This window comes from Maniola hyperantus, chromosome Z (genome assembly GCF_902806685.2).
Source record: "Maniola hyperantus chromosome Z, iAphHyp1.2, whole genome shotgun sequence".
NCBI lineage: Eukaryota > Metazoa > Arthropoda > Insecta > Lepidoptera > Nymphalidae > Maniola > Maniola hyperantus.
Window position 1 is genome coordinate 11,231,874 of NC_048564.1, and position 21,570 is coordinate 11,253,443.

At 36.3% G+C, this 21,570-nt stretch overlaps 2 protein-coding genes across 3 annotated transcripts in view; one reads left to right on the forward strand and one right to left on the reverse strand.

The window, feature by feature from the left end:
• pico overlaps nt 1-21,570 on the reverse strand; it is a 129,589-nt gene that overhangs the window by 101,087 nt on the left and 6,932 nt on the right. The gene's annotated exons all lie outside the window — the stretch shown is intronic.
• LOC117995315 (uncharacterized) lies at nt 15,535-19,612 on the forward strand. Its single transcript, XM_069509122.1, has 2 exons — nt 15,535-16,554; nt 16,680-19,612. The coding sequence occupies exons 1-2, from the start codon at nt 16,244-16,246 to the stop codon at nt 18,955-18,957; spliced, it is 2,589 nt and encodes an 862-aa protein (XP_069365223.1). The 5' UTR covers nt 15,535-16,243; the 3' UTR covers nt 18,958-19,612.

Here is a 21,570-nt window from a genome sequence, read left to right on the forward strand (position 1 = left end):
TGTGGGGCTTGGAAGCTCTTTGATTTTCCGGGACACCCAAAAATATGCCACTTTCGAGGTCTACTTCATATTATGCATGCAAAAATCGTGTCAATCCGTGGCCTTGTTTCGATGCGATTGAAGGACAAACTAACAGACGAATACCTACCCTTTTGCAATTGTAATAAATTATAATGAATCAAAAGATGGTATGTATAATATATTCTTAAATCAACAATGAACCGTTTTAATCGTCCGGTTTAATAAAATCCATTTTGATAAGCCTTTCATAATTATTTTATACTTAAAACTTTCCAACTTAAAAGCTTTTATAACGTTATTATAAGTGAAATCGTTTATATTTCTGTAAGACCATAATACGAATATTTTAAAAATCATCACCCTATTTACCATACCTTTTAAATATTTAAATGGGAGCAGTTGTTTTGAGCAAATTTTCATTTAATAAATAAATAAGTAATTACCGAAATTGTTAGTTTCATGAAGTATCATTGCCAAAAACAAAAGCAAGCTTCAATAGCTCAACGGGTAGAGGAGTGGACTGAAAACCGAAAGGTCGACGCGGTTCAAACCCCGCCCGTTGCACTATTGTCGTACCTACTCCTAGCACAAGCTTGACGCTTAGTTTGAGAGGAAAGGGGAATCTTAGTCATTTAACATGGCTAATATTCTTAAAAAAAAATATGCGTTGAATTGAGAATCTCATTCCTTTTTCCAAATAATTTTAAATACATATCAAAAATCCTGCCCGTCCGCAATTTTTGATATGTATTATAATTATTCAGAAATTTCCTTGAAATATAGGTAAAACTGAAAACACTATAAAAATTATAAAAAATACTCATTCATTTTGTTAAGACTTAAATGGGTTAGGGTTGCCATGAATCCAGAAACATCGGGACATGTCTCCGTTATCCGCAATAGTCTTCCGACGTCCCGACTAACTATAAAATGTCCCGACAAATATGAATTAAAGCGGCCATGGGCAGGGCGCATAGTTCGAAAAACCGATTGGGGTCCTACGGCCATAAGAATAGCGACCTCGCACCGGAAAGCGCAGCGTTGGAAGACCCTCCACTAGGTGGACAGACGACATCAAACGAGTCGCACGAAATACCATGAATTCTGCTAATCACAGCCATATCAATCTGATAATCACTACTTTCATGCTGGAGTCTGACTAAATATTCTTATAGAAACAGTTTGCGTAAGAATCGTACTCACAATGATCGCACGTGACCCCAAACGTTCAACTTGAACGGGTAATTGATACGTTGAAACGTTTTTTCTAGGTCAAGCCTCCGCGACGATCGCACAGATAAGCCACGCAACACTAGTGTACACAATATAACAATAATACAGAAATATAAGTTTTGTATTTCTTGCATATATTCAAGAACTCCCATAGGAATTCTTTACTTAGATAGCAAGAACCTATTGTCGGGTTGCCATTTTAGCTTCGCACTAAAGCTTGCATTTGAATATTCGAATAATTTGAATAATAAACTGGGTCGAATATTTGAATACAAAATTGGCGATATCCGAATAAAACTTAGAACGCTGATGTGAACGATTGGCAGTCGAAACACTCGCTCAATTTGATATATGGATTTTATAATCAATCGACATCTGCTCTATGAAGTATGAATATCTATGTATGAATACAATTAGCGCGCGTACCTGATACGAAACAGATTCTGAGATTAGATTCATGGCATGATCTGCAATTAGCCTTTACCTTTGACGCGCATCTCCGGATAGTAGGTATGGATACAATTACGTATCACTCAATGATAAGGCCGCCTTTACAATTTATGTGTCTGTAAATATTCTGCTATGATTTTGTGTAATATTATGGTCCATATTCTTACTTAATTACGTTGAATAATTACGCATGAATAAATCCCATACATGCATTTAATTTTTTTATAGATCTGCCTGTATGTTTATCTGGAATCGTAGATAGGTATAGTAAACGACAGCTCAAGATGCCAATAGGGGTATGAGACGGGGGAACGGCCCGCACACCCGCACGTCACCGGCTGCACTATCCCGCACTGGGTTAGCGTGGAGGCTGTGCGGGTGTGCGGGCCGTCCCCGCTCCCATTAACCTGTCGCGTACTATAAACAGTTTTCACCTACATCAATGTCTAGGATTATTTTCAAAATTGATCTGGATTTTGACGGAAAGTTACAAGCTATTAAATTTTTGTTTTAACCACTATTTAAGTCACAGATCGCATTTACTAAAATAATTGTAATAGTACATATATCATTTAGCAATGCACATTGCACATGCAGGTGACCTTTGATAATATCTTATAATAAGCTATACGCACATTGCCATTTGCCTGCGACATTGAAATAAATAACTATTAGGTATATTAATTGAAACAGATAGCGAACATAACAGAACAATCAATCCTGATTCACGGTAAAGCTAGTTTTTACTTCAGACAGTTCCAGAACAACCCAGTAACAGGCAATCATTTTTTAAAGCACGGACTAAGAGCCCGTGAGGGCCAGACCTTTGTTATTTTATAAAAGCTAAAAGTTTATCTGCGCATTGTCCCCAACACAGGTAGGAATGATCAACGACTATGAAGTTGTAGCGACTATGTATGTATGAATTTGGATCATCTTGTGATCTTGGCTTTAGCTAATAACAGGCAACACAAGTGTAGGTATAAAATCTTTCGTAAAATATTTTTATTTTTATGTTTTCATCGAAATAGTATTAGAAATCAAGTCATGCATTGCCATCATATCAACCCCCTTCCAGACCCAACTTTAATAAAACAACATAAAATTGACAAAATCGAAAAGTAAAAAAAAAGTAAAAAAAAAACATTTTTAGTGTCAAAACGTTTTTAAAGTCTTAAACTTACTCATGAATACAAAAAATATACATAAACCAAACACAACTGTCCTGCTATGCCATTAGAGAATGCCAATGTCCCACTTCCATCTCCATCATCAGGCTCTTATCATTGTAGTAGTAACTCTAAACGTTAGTGGTTCGTGCTTCGAGCGGAACACACCAGCCCGCGCACCGTGCGTTCGCCATCTGCATTAGTGTGAGTGCTATATCTGTACACAGTAGACGAGCGCGTGGAACAATACCTGCACTTTAAAGTTGCAGGTCGGACGCGCGACTGTTTAGCTGCCGGGAACTATACTGATGAATGTTCTCATGCAATTTGATATACTAGACTGATATAGTCCAAGTTTGCAAGCCGCTATCCTTACATAATGTATTATACATAGCTGTAGATATTGTTATTAACGATTGTTCCTTGCCGAGATCAAATGATAGAGCACGGGCTGTATAGTGTATAAGCGGTCTGACTTCAATTCATTGGAGGTTCTAGTTGCTTTTCATTTCAAAACATTCAATGGAGTTTGTACATAGTATAATGTACATACACAGAGGAGAGTCGGATGTATCGTACCAGTTTTCAGTTTTTATAAATTATCTAAATTTATTTCGCTTAACGGTTGAGCCTTGCCGTTCAGCGAGGTAATAGCGCCCGTGTTTTGGGCACGATGCCCATAAACGACCATTTGGACGGCGTATATTTTTTGTAAATATAATATAATTTTAGTGATAAGTTTTTTCTGTATGTATATACTATACACGCTGAAGTTTTAAATAAATATAAAGTTTGAATAAAAAAAAATTACAAAAGTACAGTTTTATATGTTAGATAAGTAGGTATATTATTTATTATGATGACAGAGGGTTGGAAACTCGCTTGGCCGACGTCTTGCGGTACGGTGATAGAAAGGTGAGGTGCTAGAAAAGACGTCTTTAACATAATGTACTTGTAAATTGTTAACAACAATAGGTATTCAATAAAGACCAATGACTGGACTTCAGGTTCAATGCAAAAGTTGTGACAAGCATCCGTTTATAACATAAGGTATTGTAATGTATGTTGACCCACTAAGTTCTACTTAGGTATTGTCTGTACCTTTACCTGCATGCACCTATAGCTTTTTGTTTGCATAGATAAACACAGGTTTAAACTAACTTGAGGATAAGACCTTCATCTTACCCTATATGTATGTATTATTTGCCATTTTGAGTAAACGTGACTCCTGGGTTCCGTCATCCGTGTCTTTCAGGTGTCTCACGATATCTCTGGGCTTTTTCTAAGGTTCCGTAGTAAAATAAGTTTCTCTTATAGCTTCGCACAGTCAGTTTATCCATCTGCCTGCTTGTTTGTCTGCTTTTCACAGCCCATTCTTTCAATTTTGACAAAATCTCGAAAATGAACATAAATTGTAGTAGTATAACTTAACTACCTTCTCACGGGATTTTTAAAAACCTTAATCTACACGGACGATGTCGCAGGCATTCTCTAGTAAACTATTGTCAAAAAAACTATTTTTATGGTAACTCCTGAAAATGAAAAGCGTGAGTGGAAAAAAATTTGTTCACCCCACCAAGTGATAGTTAGTTATGTTGTTTAATAGGTAGTTTTAAATCTTATTATAAACTAGCTTATGCTCGCGACTTCGTCCGCGTGGACTACACAAATTTCAAACCACTATTTTATCCTCTTAGGGGTTGAATTTTCAAAAATCTCTTCTCAGCGGATGCCTACGTCATAATAGCTATCTGCATTCTAAATTTTAGCCCGATCCGTCCAGTAGTTTGAGCTGTGCGTTGATAGATCAGTCAGTCACCTTTTCCTTTTATATATTTAGATTATAATATAATTAGTGGCACGAAATGAAGTGTGCTGGCTACCCGGCTACCCAGCAAGTTATAGAGTAAGGTCTAAAATACTATAATATAGACTATAAAATAGTAAAACGAGTAAAAACCAGATATTCACGAAGTCGAATATCATTTAAGTTGGTACACCACATAATATATAAATTTGTGACCTCTGCAGCGGTTATGCTTATAAAATTCAGAGAGATGTCATGGGAATAGAAGAGCAAACCTAAGTACATAACCAGACGACAAATAAAAACGCCCACATTCAAAGCGACTATGAAGCGGGAACGTCGGGCGCGCGTGGCTTTCGCCTCCCACAATTTATAATGGCGCCCATGCATGCCACTACACCTGAACGTATAGTTATAGTATAAAATACGTTAGTACTTATATTCTGTGGTATAGATTTGCGTCGTGGACGCTCCCGCATCACTACCAGCATCAAATAAATAGCGCAATCGTCTTTCCAGTCATTTAAAAGACACCATGAGGATTTCATGTAGTCCCAAAGACGCGAACATAGCAGAAATTGTAAAAAAATGCAACATCATAATTCGTGAAGTGTTAACTTTTTATTTTAATTATTTAAGTGCCTACCTTAAAATAAAATGTGTTTTTCCTTGTAACCAAAATCTCAAATAAACATTTCTGTTTTTATTTACATTCACTTGCACCCGCGTTGCTAGTTTTCACATAAGTAAAATTCATCCAGTGAACCTGTCAAGTACATCGCATCCTCTAATAATATGACATCTCAGATAAAGGTACTCAAGTGAGGCATAAACGTGATGTTATGTGGCACAGCGGGGACGTGGGCGGACTGGACTGGGGTTTGAACTCAGATGCAGTGTGATGACCCATTTAGATGTGCCCCTACTCGATTTGTCCTTAGACGGTGGGTGATGGTGTTATGACAGTTCATTTACATGGCTTCAAGATCTTACACCTACGTTTTTAGCCAACTTCATTAACCGACTTCAAAAAAGGAGGTTATGTATTCGACCCGTTTGTATTTAAGTATGTTTGCTATTTTCTGAAAGACCATTGAACCGATTTTGATATTTTTTTCACTGCCGTAATTCACATACTTTCAAAAAGGTCTTTGTATATCACCCAGTTTGTACGAAATCCTAATCCTAATCCTACTAATATTATAAATGTGAAAGTGTAGATGTTTGGATGTTTGTTACTCAATCACGCAAAAACTACTGGACGGATTTGGCTGAAATTTGGAATGGGGATAGATTATACCCTGGTTTAACACATAGGCTACTTTTTATCCCGGAAAATCAAAGAGTTGGCGCGGGATTTTGTAAAACGTAAATCCACCAGTGCCTGGGATTGAACCCCCGACCTCCGATTAGAAGGCGGACGTCCTAACCACTAGGCTATCACAGCACATTCTCTTTTTCGTATAAGAACTTCATCGAAAGTGATGTGAAAAATAATTGCATAAGCTAAATAACAGCATATCAACATGATATGCTGTTATTTAGCTATGTTCCGAGAAATGTGGTGGGAGCTTAATATTGAACGTGCTAACTGGGAAATGGTGTGGCATAATCCACCGGAAACCTAAGTCGCTTGGCGTTGCGGTTTTGCCAGTAGGCTAGACTTAACTGACCTACCTCGAAATACCTCAGATAGACGCTACGTAACTGACCCAATCATGTTCTAAATTAACTCATTGACAGCCGCACTCAGAGTGGCTTAATCGTTACTTAAGGCATTCTTTATCCATACTAATTAATGTCTTATGTAACAACTAAGCAACTCTGAGTGCGGCAGTAAAAGTGTCTCATCCGAAAACCATTTAAAATCTAAACTCCTCTATAGATACCTCTACTACACAGTATTATAAAGAGGTAAAATTTGTAAGTTTGTTTGTAGGAAGTAATCTCTGGAATTACTGAACCAATTTTGGAAAGTCTTTCACCAGTAGAAAGCTACATTATTCTTGAATAACAGAGGCTATATTTTATTTACTTTTTATTTACAACAAATTAGAGATACTTACGAAAATTGTAATAAGCTACCCGTGCGGTCGCTAGTAATATTATAAATGCGAAAATGTTTCTGTCTGAATGTTTCAATGACATCAAAATACATATTAGGAAATATGCTTCATCAATAGGAGGATTATATTATAATGGAAATCACTCACGATAGTTTAAACGCTAAAATAGGAAATATGTTGTCTAAATAGATAAAATGAAAAGGCGACTGATTGACTGACTGATCTATCAACGCACAGCTCAAATTACTGGACCGATCGGGCTTTAATTTGGCATGCACATAGCTATTATGATGTAGGCATCCGCTAATAAAGGATTTTTGTAAGTTCAACCCCCAAGTTCAAAAAAAGAGGGTAAAATAGGGATTTGAAATTTGTGCATTCCACGCGGACGAAATCGTGGGCATAAGCTAGTAATTATTATATATAGGAAAAGAAAAGTCCTGATTCAACTCTCTCAACTCAATGTCCAGGCCAAACTGGATTTAGAAAGCTGAAATTTTGTCACAGGTTCCCTTTATAATATACTACGAAGTGATTACGAACTATTCAAGCGAAGCCATACAATTTCAGTATATCTAAAAGCCTAATACGTATAGGATATAAAGGAGTAGTCTGGTCATTTGTAGCGGACAATACGAAATAGACAAAAGCTTGCCCAGCCAGACTATTGACTTTCGGCTCAAAGTGTAAAAGCGAAGTTTTGAATCATCTTGCAAAGCTCTTTGGATATTAGATATAAGGATACCTCGATTTATATTATGTTTATTTTGCTGTAGAAGAAGAAAGAAAAGATTGAAGATTATATTATGAGAGCTATCCGCAAACTAAAAAAATATGGTGAGATATAAAAGAAAACAGTGTAAATTTTACTTAGAAGAAAAAGTGTTGTTCCATGGATTGAATTCTCCCCCAACTGTGGCGAAGTCTAAAAGGAGGATTATGTGTTTGACATAGTTTAGTTTAATATTCTTTATTGTACACCAAAAAGAAAAGACACAAAAAGAAACATGTAAAAGAAGAACATACAATTAGCGGTAATGTGGTAATAAAGCTCTCGTTGTAAATGTTGTTGTTTCTTTTTTTTTCAGATCCTAAATTTCGTCATAATTTGCTGATTACGCAATAAATTGTTGAGTCTCCTTTTTCAAAACTGGTTTGATTGTTAAAATGTCTGTAGGATAACTTATTTTAAAAATAAATTAAAAATACAGTTCTTGGCCTTACACCAATTGTTTTCAATGCATAGATATGCATTATCACAAAATTTCTCCTCACTAATTGCTGTCCAATTTAAATACGTTCATGATAAAACAATTGTATACAATGAGTTTACCGCAAATTAATCGGATTAAACCACACAAAAGCATGTATGAGTATGTATTGAGGGCTGGCGTTGAGCGTAAATGACTAGATCCTACTAATATTGCTAATTGATTTAGAACATAAGCTGAATAGCAACATCTATAGATGAGAAGACAATGCAAGGTGGTCGGAGATGTGTCCAGCAAGCCACTATAGAGATATCTCATTTAACCGTGAAGGTAATGCCGCACATCTAAATATACTTACCTATATAAGGAAAAGATGACTGACTGACTGACTGACGATCTACCAACGCACAGCTCAAACTAATGGACGTATCGGGACATAACCGGGTCACTGAATTTTTCGATTGGCTCTGGTGCGAACGTTCGAAATTGTTTTTTCGATATTGCACCCACCGATATTAAAGTCAGAGCTTTTTCTAGATTTTAATTTCATCAAGTTTACTCTTTATTTTGTATTTGGGATTAGTCAGCCATTTTTAAGGGTAGAACCTGATTTTAAGCTTGTGAATAAAAGCTTCTGGTCTGGGTTAAAAGTTTGAACCTATAGAATTAGTAGGTCATAAATGACAAATCCTAATCCTAAGAGCCAGCGTGTCCCAGACCTTCCTTATTTTATAAAAGTTTATCTGCGTATTGTCCCCAACAGTGGGAGGAAAGTTTGTTTGTATGTTCGTTTGGATCGTGGTGGCTTTGGGAGATAACAAGTAATAAAGGTGTAAAAATCTTACGTCAAAGTAAAGAGTCTATTTTTTTCTTCCACAAGTGTCTGGCAAAGCAGTACCACTAAGTGACAAGCACCACTGCACTAAATTGGTAGTCTCTTTGAACCAGAACTTTTTTCTGAACGACACCTATGCACAGTGAAATTTTAGTGGTTTTATGGCTAAGTGAATCGCTATAAGCAGTACTATCAATTTCAACTATTTGTTTCAACTGTTTGGTATTGACCCTAGTCTTAAAATAAAAAAATTTAAATCTGGAAATTATTGTTTGGAAAAATCCGCGAACCAATAGTAGTACCCAGCCGCGTCGCTGTCTCAGAACAGCGCGGTTATCGTGTGAGGCGTGGCCACCACTAATGTTTCTCGTAGATTCGAGTTTCTGTCAAGATATGTCCAAAAAAAAGTGCCTTTTTCCAAAACAAACAAGTGTAAGTAGTCAATAGTACTGTTGGCTTCACTTAGCCACGGCTCTACAATTACAAAAATTTCACCATGTACCTATGTACATAAGCAGTGGCATAGCTACCCAGGGGCTAGGCAGGGCAGTGCCCCGGGGCCCTCAAGCTCAGGGGCCCCTCGAATTCTTACCAGAAGATTTCGATCGAACTAATTTTTGAAAATTTCTCCTATTTTCAAAATAAAAATGACAGGTTGTAGCCCGACTTTATTCGAAAGTTATACCTAGGGAATTCCCCTAAATTCTTTCTGTGGCAGTGTTTTCAATTTGACGGATAGCGATATGTGCATTTTGTTATTCATCGATGTGCGTTTTATTGTGAATTCGAGTCAAGATTTTTTTTCGAGAACGGTTAAAAAATTAATGCAGGAGTAAGTTAGTTAATGTCAATTGACTTTTTAGTACTGGTACATGTAGTGGTTACATTTTAATTGATTTTAATACCACTCATTGATGTCCGTTACGTCAATAAAGGGGCCCCCATTCTTTGATTTGCCCCAGGGCCCCTGGTTACCTAGCTACGCCAGTGTACATAAGCCATGACTTGCTATGATGTTTGTAAAGTTTTTAATACGAATGAAGAAAGCATAAAATGACAAAAGCCAGACCATCGATCTGGTTCTTAAGTGGCATAACGAGCACTCTCGTTAATGAGGCAAAGGACGCGGAGCTACCAAAGAGATGGAAATGCGGGCACGAAGCGTCGCCGACAAAGGTCGCAAAGTGAATCAGTGCCTCGCTACTACAGCAACTAATGAAATTCTTGAGGTAATAGGTACGCTGACTTAATTCTCGTTGTTAACTATCTTTGGTCTCTTGGGGTTCTTTCTTATCTTCCGGCTCATCTAGTAGCGAACACTTATAGCCACCTAACTGAAATTAAGTGCATTTCACTCAAACCTCAGTTAAAATATTATTTATAACAGCTTGTTTATAATGTACTGTACAGTCATGTTTGCCGTATGCCAGATGATTAGTGGGCACAATCTGCTTTTTTCCAGACTCCCCAGAATGGGTGCTGAAAATAAAAACAAACGAATCGAAAATATAATTTTAAATCTTTAACAATACTTGTAGTGAAGTGAAGCAGCATCAGTATATTCGACCTCCGTTATGACTTCTGATTAAAATTTATCGGAACCAAAATCGGAATCGAAGGTGGAAAATTAATCGGAAGTTCCGAATTTTCGACATCGGAATCGAACCTCCGTAACATCTCTAATAGGTATACAGTATTGATTTGCGTCGTGGACGCTCCCGCATCGCATCCCGCATCCCGCGTTCATGACGCGCACGTGTGGCCGTAGCTCTATATACCGTCACTTTCCATTCCTCGTCCAATGCGGTGGCACATCATCCTATTTATCAAATCACATTTTGATTGGCCCGATGCACAACAGTGACGTAAGGCAATCACAAACAAACGACTTGTTACCAACTAGCAATCTCGTTCAAAGGCCTTTCTTATTGAAATCAGTCCAAGTGATTGGCATAAAATGTTATCAACTGTTAAAAGACGCGCTCATGTTATCATAACGCATTTGCAAATAGTTCTGACCTACTTTTCGTGGTGGGGTAACATGAGTGCATCTTTATGATTTTCAATTATATTGCACTATATTGTGTCGTGTATCGTAGTATTACTTCTTCCGTGCCTTTTAATTCGACGAGCTGATGCCCACTACTTCGTCCACGTGGATTTAGGATTTTAAAGATCCCGTGTGCACTGTTTGATTTTTCGGGATACCTAATATGTGACTCTTCAAGTCTTTTTCTATATGGCCATGCCTAAAATCACGTCGATCCGTAGCTCTGTTGATGCATGGTGAAAGGACAAACCAACAAACAAACACACTTTCGCATTTATACATTAGAATGAAGTACAATTTTCATGTATGTATATCTAGTGTTTAGCGGCGAATAAAAATTGAAATCTACACTAATATTATAAAGAGGAAAACTTTGTTTGTTTGTTTGTTTGTTTGTACTGAATAGGCTCAAAAACTACTGGACCGATTTTAAAAATTCTTTCACTATTCGAAAGCTACATTATCCACGAGTAACATAGGCTATATTTTATTTTGGAAAAAAATAGGGTTCCGTAAGATATTTGGGTTTTTCGGACACAAGGTGTAAAAAATCAACCAGAAAAGTTACTTATTTTGCGTACGCTGCCTAAACTATAAAAGATAGAACCATAAAATGTTCTAATTAATTGTAGATCTTATAAATATCTACAAAAAAGTCCGCGACACACTATACCCATCTATGTCGAGTGAGGCACAGCAACCATTTTTTTATTTAAAAATCTTGAATTTTTTGGACTACATTTAAACGCGTTTATTTTACTCATGCTATTAATCCTTATCAAAATAAATGATTTCTTCACCTAGCGGCACGCTATGATGGCCGGTTTGACACATTACAATAGTGATGTGGAATGTCAATTTATTCTCGAACAAAAAACAATTAAGTTTTGTTTTTGTACCTGATTAAATAGGTTTAATAAAACAAAAATGTATATGTTTATTTAATTTATTTGAACGAACTGAATATTTGAACGAAAATGAATATACATACTTTATATGCACACAAGAAACATATGAATACAAAAGATACCGAAAAAGGTGCCACAAAAGGCCATAATTAATCAGATTCGTCCATACTACTATTTTCACTGTCGTCACTGCTATCATCACATACATTAATAATTATATGTTCGTTTTCTATAATATTATCTATTTTCACATCTCTTTCATAATCTTCCCTTATTAATTTAACAGTTCTATTCACAACCTTTTCCCAGTCTCCTTTAGTCACATGTTCACAAGCTTCTTCTAATAATTTTAGCATTTTTTTTGTGGTAAATGGGGGTTCTGTATTGTGTCTTGCAGCATATCCCTTAATTTGAGCCCACACCAACTCAATCGCATTATACTCACAATGGTAAGGCGGTAACCGTATAACTCTGTGCCCATGTTCTAATGCTATTTCGTCAATGACGTATCGGATCTTGGTTGGTTTGTTTTCTTTTAAAAGACGTACTAATTCCGCTTTTAACATATTCATGTTTGCATCTACGCCATTTTTACGAAGCCATGCGACGATATCAGCTTTCTTTTGGGATTGGGCAGGTGGCTTGTCAATTTGCATCGAGTGGTATGGGGCGTTGTCCATAATTATAATAGATGGTTCAGGGAGGCTACACAACATTGAGGTAAACCATTCAGTAAACTTTTCTCCATTCATGTCTTCATGATAGTCTCCAGTGGTTTTTGACGCAAAAGCCATGAGAGAACCTTCGACAAACCCGTTGATGGTTCCGGCGTGACAAATTATAAGTCGCGATCCTTTTCCTACAGGAACTTTGGAAGTAGATGCTGCTGTGTCATCGTTCCAAGAACGGCCTACAGTATGGTTAGCATTAAGCCATGTTTCATCCAAGAACACAACATTTTGCCAATTTTTGATTTCTTTCACTTGCCGTAAAAAAGTATACCTTGCCATCGCTATATCAAATCTTTCCATCAATATTTTGCGTTTGTTACATTTTTTGTATCGAAATCCAATGGTCTTCAAAATCTTCGTTAAAGAACTTTCCCCACCGAAGAATAATCCAGCTTCCTTCAGTGAATGCACCAACTTTTTTCTTGTTGGATACTCCTTCTGTAAATAGTAGCCGTAAACATGTCTTCGGATAGCATCGGCATCAAAGCTATCGATGCCTACGACTGGTTTTGCTCGTTTTCTCTTTTTTGGTGTGTGAAGTTTATTTTCTTCTGTGCCAGTCTCGCCATATTTTTTTTTAGTTATCCGTCTAACAGTTCGTTGTCCAATATTAAGCGCATCAGCTACGCGTTCAACCACTGACGTTATAGGTAAAATTGGCCCTCCATTTTGAGCTTCACGATCGAAATAGTTACGAAGGCGTATTAGGAACTCACGTGTCTGACTATTTAGAACAGTTCTCTGCGTACGTTCGGTCATATCGACGAAATCCACAACAAAGGGCTTGAACAGAGTCCAAATTAACGAGCAAGGGTCAACAGTAATGCAGTATCAATATTTGAAATCCAAAGCCAGGTCAAAACTATATCACAATCGCATTGCACTGACAGTTTATACTTTTCGAAGCAACGTCAATTCGAAACTGCTTTGTTTTGCATTGAGCATTGACGCGAGTTTGCCGGAGGTAGTAGTTGTGCTAGCCAGCGATCCTATGTGACGATCGTATTAGATTCCATTTTTAAAAATTTATTGATATTTTTTTGCGATTTCAGAGGTTTGTCCACATAGTGAAAATTGTTCATATTCACAAGTACATTCACCCCTTAAATGGTGCAAACTGATTTTTCTACACTTGTATACATTTAAGAAATCAATTTAATAAATAAATTTTGAGTCCTAAACCTAAAACTACATTCGATAAAATTTATGAATCTCTGCACATCACTATCGTCAATAAAGTAATACAATTATTTCCTTCAAAGTCGTTATCAATTAATACGGAACTTCATGAGCGGACAAACGTCAAACCGGCCATCATAGCGTGCCGCTAGTTTAAGAACAGTTTATGGAGATACTATATTTGGTCTTTGAATGATTAAAATTGGACGTTTGGTTTTGAAGTTATGGCGAAATTAAAATATTACGATTTCTGCTGCACGGCCCGTTGTATTATATAAAGAGGTAATGTCGTTAAGTTTGTTTGTAGGGGGTAATCTTTAGAACTACTGAACCGATTTTAAAAATTCTTTCACCAGTAGAAAGCTACATTATTCCTGAGTGACATAGGCTATACGGGATCTTTAAAAACCTAAATCTACGCGGGCGAAGCCGCGGGGATCAGCTAGTCTTTTATATGTTGGAAAATAAATGAAAATATAAGAAAATTTCACTTTGAAAGAAACCCCACTTACTATTCAGAAAAGCCAATCAGATCTTAAGAAAGAGGAATGTACGATGCAGACTACGGAATCGGATATACTCATTCAAAATAACTTCAGGCAATTTCTGCCCTTTGAAAGGCACTTAAGTATATATTATCATTATCATCTACAACCGATAGACGTCCACTGCTGGACATAGGTCTTTTGTACGGACTTTGACACGGCACGATATTGCGCCACCTGAATGCAGCGGCTCCCTGCGACTGTCCGTCCACCTAGTGGAGGGTCTTCTTCTATCTTAAGTATATAAAACTGTGTTCAATTTTAAACTATTTCCTATTTCTTTTCCCTGAAGAAGATCAAGATAGAGTATTAATTTTGCATACTCCAAAGAGTTGTAAGAGTCATCTTGCATTATTGCAATATTATACTTAGTACTAGCCTATGCTCGCGCCTTCGTCCGCGATGCGTCCAGAAATTTCAAACATCTATTTTAGCTCCTTAGGGGTTGATATATTATATTGATTTATTCACTTCTCGCCTTCGTTTTACGTTTGGCAATTTAATCAAGATTCTTTCATTTGGAAGATTCTAAAAATTCTACAAATCCCGTGGGAACTTTGCTTAGTGGGGAGTTCTGTACGGAATCCTTACAATCATAAGTCTCTTTGATCTATGATGGTGACATGATGTTATCAGATGTTATGAATTATGATTCCAATGAAAGACAAGACGTCATCGGGCCACTTTTATCAACGGGGCCGACGTAGGTGACCTATTTAATCACACGTGAATGTCAAATGTATGTGATATTCAAATTCATTTGAACAAACTGCGGGGAAATGCTGGCGTCATACGTCATAAAAAGGTGCGACAATGTTATATTATATATAAGGGTAAAATAAGGGAACGGTGAAAATAGAAATGTTATAGATTTAATGGAACAGAAGTTAAATCTAATATTGTATTGTGCGGTTATACAGTGTCTGTAAGTTCATACAAAATAATTTTTGTATGTAACGGACAGAAGTCACTCTCACACTTTTGTATGTAACTCTCGCACACATTATTGTTTACTGGGTGATGCCTAAAAATCCCGTGGAAAATCTTCGATTTTCCGGGACAAAAAGTGGCCTATGTCCTTCCCCGGGATGCAAGCTATCTCTGTACCAAATTTTGTGAAGATCGGTTAAAGGGATGGGCCGTGAAAAGCTAGTAGACAGACAGGCAGACAGACAGACACACTTTCGCATTTATAATAATATTAGTATGGATAAGTGACAGATGTCAAAAACACAATTTTAAAACGGCCGCTCTACAGGTTAGTGTTGAATCTTACATGGAGATGAGGGAGATACCCTAGGATAACAATAAGAATGCGAATCTATAGGTACCGTCGTGACTCGTTACTTCGTCTGTGGTACCGATCTTCGCCTAATTTTAAATAAGTTAAGGTTTCCAATATAAGTTTAAGACAGGCTGCGAATATAAGTACTGAAAACCATAGTATTTTTCAACTATGGCAAGATTCTGCGGATTGTTTGTGGCTAACTTCACATTGTTGGTGACCAGTGCGTTTTTGCCGTGAAGCAAACGACACGTTTTTTTTTGTCTGTGTTTAAACTTTAGTTTTAGCCAATGTTACAGAACAGGTAATGCTAAACTTTTTATTTTATTATCACCTTAATCTAATCCCCTTTCTTATGCCGTTATTATATTCTATCTAATTCACGTTTAGAAGTCGTATTTGAATAAAATGTTATTGAGGGGATAGCGGCGGCCATCTTGTTGCCAAACTTCACCTGCCCCTAGGGCTGTCGCTCTTTTTGTTTCATAATTTATACTACTATACAATATATTTATTTATAAGTGGTATATTTGTTTATAATCGTGTTCTTGAAAACGAAATTTTCAATATCATAATCCCATATAGATTCGCAAGGGCGAAAAATCATTCGAGAGGTTTCATATTATCTGAGATTTTTTTATTCTATATTTATCTATCTTGAGCAAAGCTTGGTTGCCCACGTCCCTTGGTAATGGGTGATATCACCTAGAATCGGATTTTTAATCGAAACAATTGATTACAGAACTACTCATAATGGCAAATAAAAAAGAGAAAGTGAGTAAACGCAAAAAGCGGCCGTACACTGCTAAACATTCAGAAACTATGATAAACTTAGCGGTGGAAGCATTAAAAAAGAAGACAATGTCGTCATACGATGCAGAAAAAGCCTTTGGCATACCTCGCCGAACTTTATTGGACAAGCTGCATAATAAACACCCTAAGAGACCAGGATGCCCAACAAGACTTACCGATCAGGAGGAAGATGAAACAATAAAAGTTTTAATTGCAGCCGCCGATTATGGCAGTCCTTTGACTCTTTTGGATTTGAGAATTGTCGTATACAGGTGATGTTTGAAATATTTTGTATCAAGAGATTTATTGAATTAAGGCATCTACTACATTATTCATTTCTATTAGTATTGGAAAATAATGATAGTTGGGTTGAGAGTAATATATTTTACATTTTCAGATATTTGGAGGGCAATGGACGACTTTCAATTTTTAATAACAAATTACCTGGAAAGAAGTGGGCATACTCTTTTATAAAAAGAAACAAACCTAAATTAACCCACAGAGTGATCCAAAACATAAAAAGGAGCCGAGCAGAAAAAAGTCCCGATGAAATGAGAGATTACTTCACAAATTTAAAATCATCACTAGAAGGCGTCCCTAGTGAAAATATTTTAAATTACGATGAGACAAACTTGACAGATAATCCTGGGGTCCAAAAATGTTTGTTCAGAAGAGGAATTAAGTACCCCGAAAGGGTGTTAAACTATACGAAGGGGGCTATATCTATAATGTTTGCAATAACTGCAGCAGGAGAATGTCTTCCTCCATACGTTGTGTATAAGGCGGAACATTTATATACACAATGGACACTTAATGGACCTAAAGGAACCAGATTCAACCGTTCTAAATCGGGATGGTTTGACAGCCATTTATTCGAAGATTGGTTTGAAAGTATGATTTTACCATGGGCTCAAAATAAACCTGGTAAGAAAGTTTTGATTGGTGATAACCTAGCGTCCCACATAAACGTCAAAATTGTAAAATATTGTGAACAAAATGATATATGTTTCATATTTTTACCCCCAAATTCAACACATTTAACCCAACCCTTGGATGTATGCTATTTTGGTCCCTTAAAAAAACTATGGAGGGAAATTCTATTAAACTACAAAATAAAAAACCCGAGAGAAGCAACAATTCACAAGGGACATTTTCCAAATCTACTCAAACAACTAGTGGAAAAACTTAACGAAAAAAATCATAACATAATCAGTGGATTTAAAAGCACTGGCATTGTGCCATTCAACCCCGACAAAGTAATTAGTAAAATGGCAGGTTCAAACCAACAAACGATGACATATACTATTGACAATGCATTATTAGACTGGCTGAAGGAGACTCGCAGTGCAGATCCTAATAAAAAAGTACGAAACAAGAAATTAGATGTGCCACCGGGCAAATCGGTTTGCGAAAAAGATTTTAAAGATTTAACAACTCAACAAAAATTAGTAAAAACAGGAAAAAGAAATAAAAGGCAAAAAGAAAAAAAACTTAAAACTGTGCAGGTAAATTCTGACTCATTGCTGCAGCCATTGCTAATGCAAAAAAATCCTGAAAGCCTCAAAAACTTGTGTATCAGGAGTGTCAATACTTACTTACTTCCATATAAGCAAAATGCTGAGGTATCCTTGTCGCAAGAATCAAATGTTAAATATTTGGGTGAACTTTCAAGGAATGATAAAGAAAATATGCCATTCATTGACATAATCCCAGACTGCCTACTTCAATATAAGCAAAATGCTGAGGCATCCTCGTCGCAAGAATCAAATGTTAAATATTTGGGTGAAATTTCAAGGAATGATAAAGAAAATATGCCATTTATTGACGTAATCCCAGACTGCCTTAAAACAAACCAAACAAAAATTATTATAACCTCTGATGTCATTATCGAAGCTGGGCCGTCTCAGAAAATACTGCAGAATAAGAAAGGAAACAGGAATTTGAAAAAGAAAGGGGTTACAACAATCACACGGTCTGCCTTACACATGAAACTAGTCCCAATTAAAAAGAGACAAAGAGTAGTAGCTGAACAAAGAAAAGTCCTAAAAGAAATAACACAAGAAACAGAAGAAGAGGAAGAAGAAATGACAGATACTGTTGAAAAGGAACCAAATGATGAAATTAAAGAAAGAAAAAGTCGAGAAACTACTAAAGCAAAAAAGAAGATGCAAAAGCACACATCTGTGAAACGAAGAAAGAAGAGATCTAGTAGTCAATCTAGCTTAACAACTGACATTGAAATGAAAATAGATGATACGGATGATTCAGAATATGAAACAATGGACGATTTCATCGCGACCTGCCAAAAAGAAGAACAAGAAAACATAGAACCATCAATACACTACGGAATTTCTGACATTGAATACTTCACAGAAAGTGATAATAAATTAAAAACAGACTCCTGGATTTTAGCTCAATTTGTTACAAAAAAGAGTGTGAAGCACTTCGTAGGAAAAGTAATATCAATAAAAAATAACATTCCTGAGGTCAAATTTCTGAGAAAAAAGAAGGAATCGAAAGTTAACCGAGGATCAGTTTTTACTTACCCTACAGTTGATGATATTTGGCCTATGAAGCATTTAGATGATATTATTTTAGTACTGCCTGAGCCAAAAATTTGTCGACGAGGTCAAATCATATTTAATATCGACTTGAGTAATTACAACGTACAATAGTTATTTTACTTATACTATTTTCATGAAAATGAATGCCTCATTATATTATTTTTAGTTCTTATGTCTTTGACTGACCTGATTATTAGTAATTGTTGAGTTTATATTTTAAGAATTGTAAGTCAAATATTGTACCTTGATTCTGTTTTTTTTTTGATAACTGTTTTTTGTTACTATACTATTAAGCTAGAAGCAACTGATTACTAAATATTTGTATTTTTATGTCTATGCTTGACCGAGTCTGATTTAATGTCTAAGAATAATAAATAATACTATTATGAATAAGAATTTGAAGATCATTACGAGGCAAATTTTTTAACATTCCCTTTGTTTTTGATAACATTTAATCTACCATTTAGCTTCAAAATAAGGATTAAATTATAATATGAGCTTTTATGTCGAACTGACCTAGTTGAGTCTGATTTTATTATTTATTATAAAAAAATGGAAATATTGTTTTTACGACTTTTTTGATTAAATATTTTAGGCGCCTACAATAAAAATATTTAAAATTAAAAAAACCTTTTTGCTCAAGCCATCACCCCTCTTTATTTTGCAGTGAGGTAAGTTAACATGATTTTTGGCAGCCCTATCAGCGTTATAACTAAAGTATGCAACTGACTTCAGAACGCTACTTATCTTCGCCTACTATACATTTTTTTCAAAAACCTAGTCTATAATGCTTTAGTAAGGTTTATATTCGACTGTGACATTTTAAATTGCTTAGACTTGTTGTACTATGACGTTTTTCATACAATTGTTTAATAATTGATGCTATGGCGTGATGTAGGCGAAGTTAGGCAAACACACCCATACTTCGCCTAATCACTTTGTGATCGAATTTTCCACCTTACTTCACTTGTTTTAAGACAGATTTTTGTCCTGTACAATAGCTTTGGTCCGAAAAAGTACTTTTATCATTCAGTGTTGCCAAATAACTTTCTAGTTTTAGCGCCAACTTCAAAATTATGTCAAAACCCAGGCGAAGTTACGAGTCACGACGGTAGTTATAAAAAGGGTTGTCTTGACTGACTGGCTGATCTATCAATGCACAGCCCAACTAAAGGATTTTTGGAAACTCCACTCTCTCACTAATTTTCAAAACTTCCACTGGAGCCAAACCGAGGCTCAGCTAGTGATGCTTATTATATATTTTGATAGAATTGGTGTACCTATTATTACGGATACATATAACTATTACCAAACTCTGTACCAAATTTCATCAAAATTGGCAGAACAAATGGACCGTGAAAAGGTAGAAGTCAGAAGACAGACCAAAATGCATTACGCGGCCGAAAGTAATGTACATCGGCCATTAGAATGACATTTCGGCTTTGTAGAGCGTTGTCTCTGTCACTCATACCTATATGACGTTTTGTCGGTCTCAACGACTGAGACAGTGCTCTACAAATTAGCTATCTCCTTCTAAAGGTCTATTAGAGCCTCAATAGCTCAACCGGTAAAGGAGTGGACTGAAAACCGAAAGGTCGACGGTTCAAACCGCCATAGATTAATTATTGGTCTCGCTCCGCTCTACCCTGACGCTTAGTTGGAGAGGAAAGGGGAATATTAGTCATTTAACATGGTTAATATTCTTTAAAAAAAATATTTTATTCCACTTCTTGATACGCCTTACTCACAACCTTGAATGGGAAGCTGGAAGAAATCTCTGTTTAGAGATAAGCATTTCCAATGTACCTTAATTTATTATTACTTTGTAACTACAATTTTGGTACATGAAAAAAAAAGGTCTATGTAAATTATTTTCAGCCACGTACTGTACTCAAATAGGTACTCAGTGATCGGTTGTCTCTTAGACAATATCCCATCGTAATAGGATGCAGTTCTCAAAGCATTCTGTCACCGTCGTGGCGCCAGACAACGATAGCGCTGCAATAACAGGGTAACCCTTGATCTCTCTTTGTCCTATTCAATAACACAATGCATGGAAAGGATATCAGTTGCATGCGCTACATCTTGTAAGTATCAATTGCTACATTTCTCTAGAGATATAGAAATATTAAATGCAAACTCTATGTCTATTGTATATGCATTGTCTTAATGAAACCTAACTATTTTTATCGAAGCGGATATGTAACTTAATTTATTACTACTATGTAACTACAATTTCGGTACATCTTCTCTATATATAAAAATTAATCACTGAATGTGTTGCTGATCGCAAATCTCGAGAACAGCTAAACCGATTTCGCTAATTCTTTTTTCATAATATTCCTTGAAGTACGGGGAAAAATCTTACGGAGAGAAAAATTTAAAAAACAGCCTGAAAAAGAATCGACTGTTAGGTGGTACGAAGTTCGCCGGGGCAGCTAGTGAAAAATAAAATAAAATAAAATAAATAAATATCCGGCGTGTGCTACTACACACAAATGAGGCAGATTCTGACTATACCCTCCTCATTCGGAAAGGATACCCGTGCTCAGTAGTGGGCCGGTAATGGGTTGACTATGATGATAATTATGAAACTCCCCCGGGTGGCCCGTTCATACAGCTGTATGGGCATAATGTGTTCATTTAGTGCTCAATTGATTAGAGCTTGCGACCCGATAAAGGAAATTGGCCGTCGATGAACTGGCGGTGATCGTTCACGCTTGA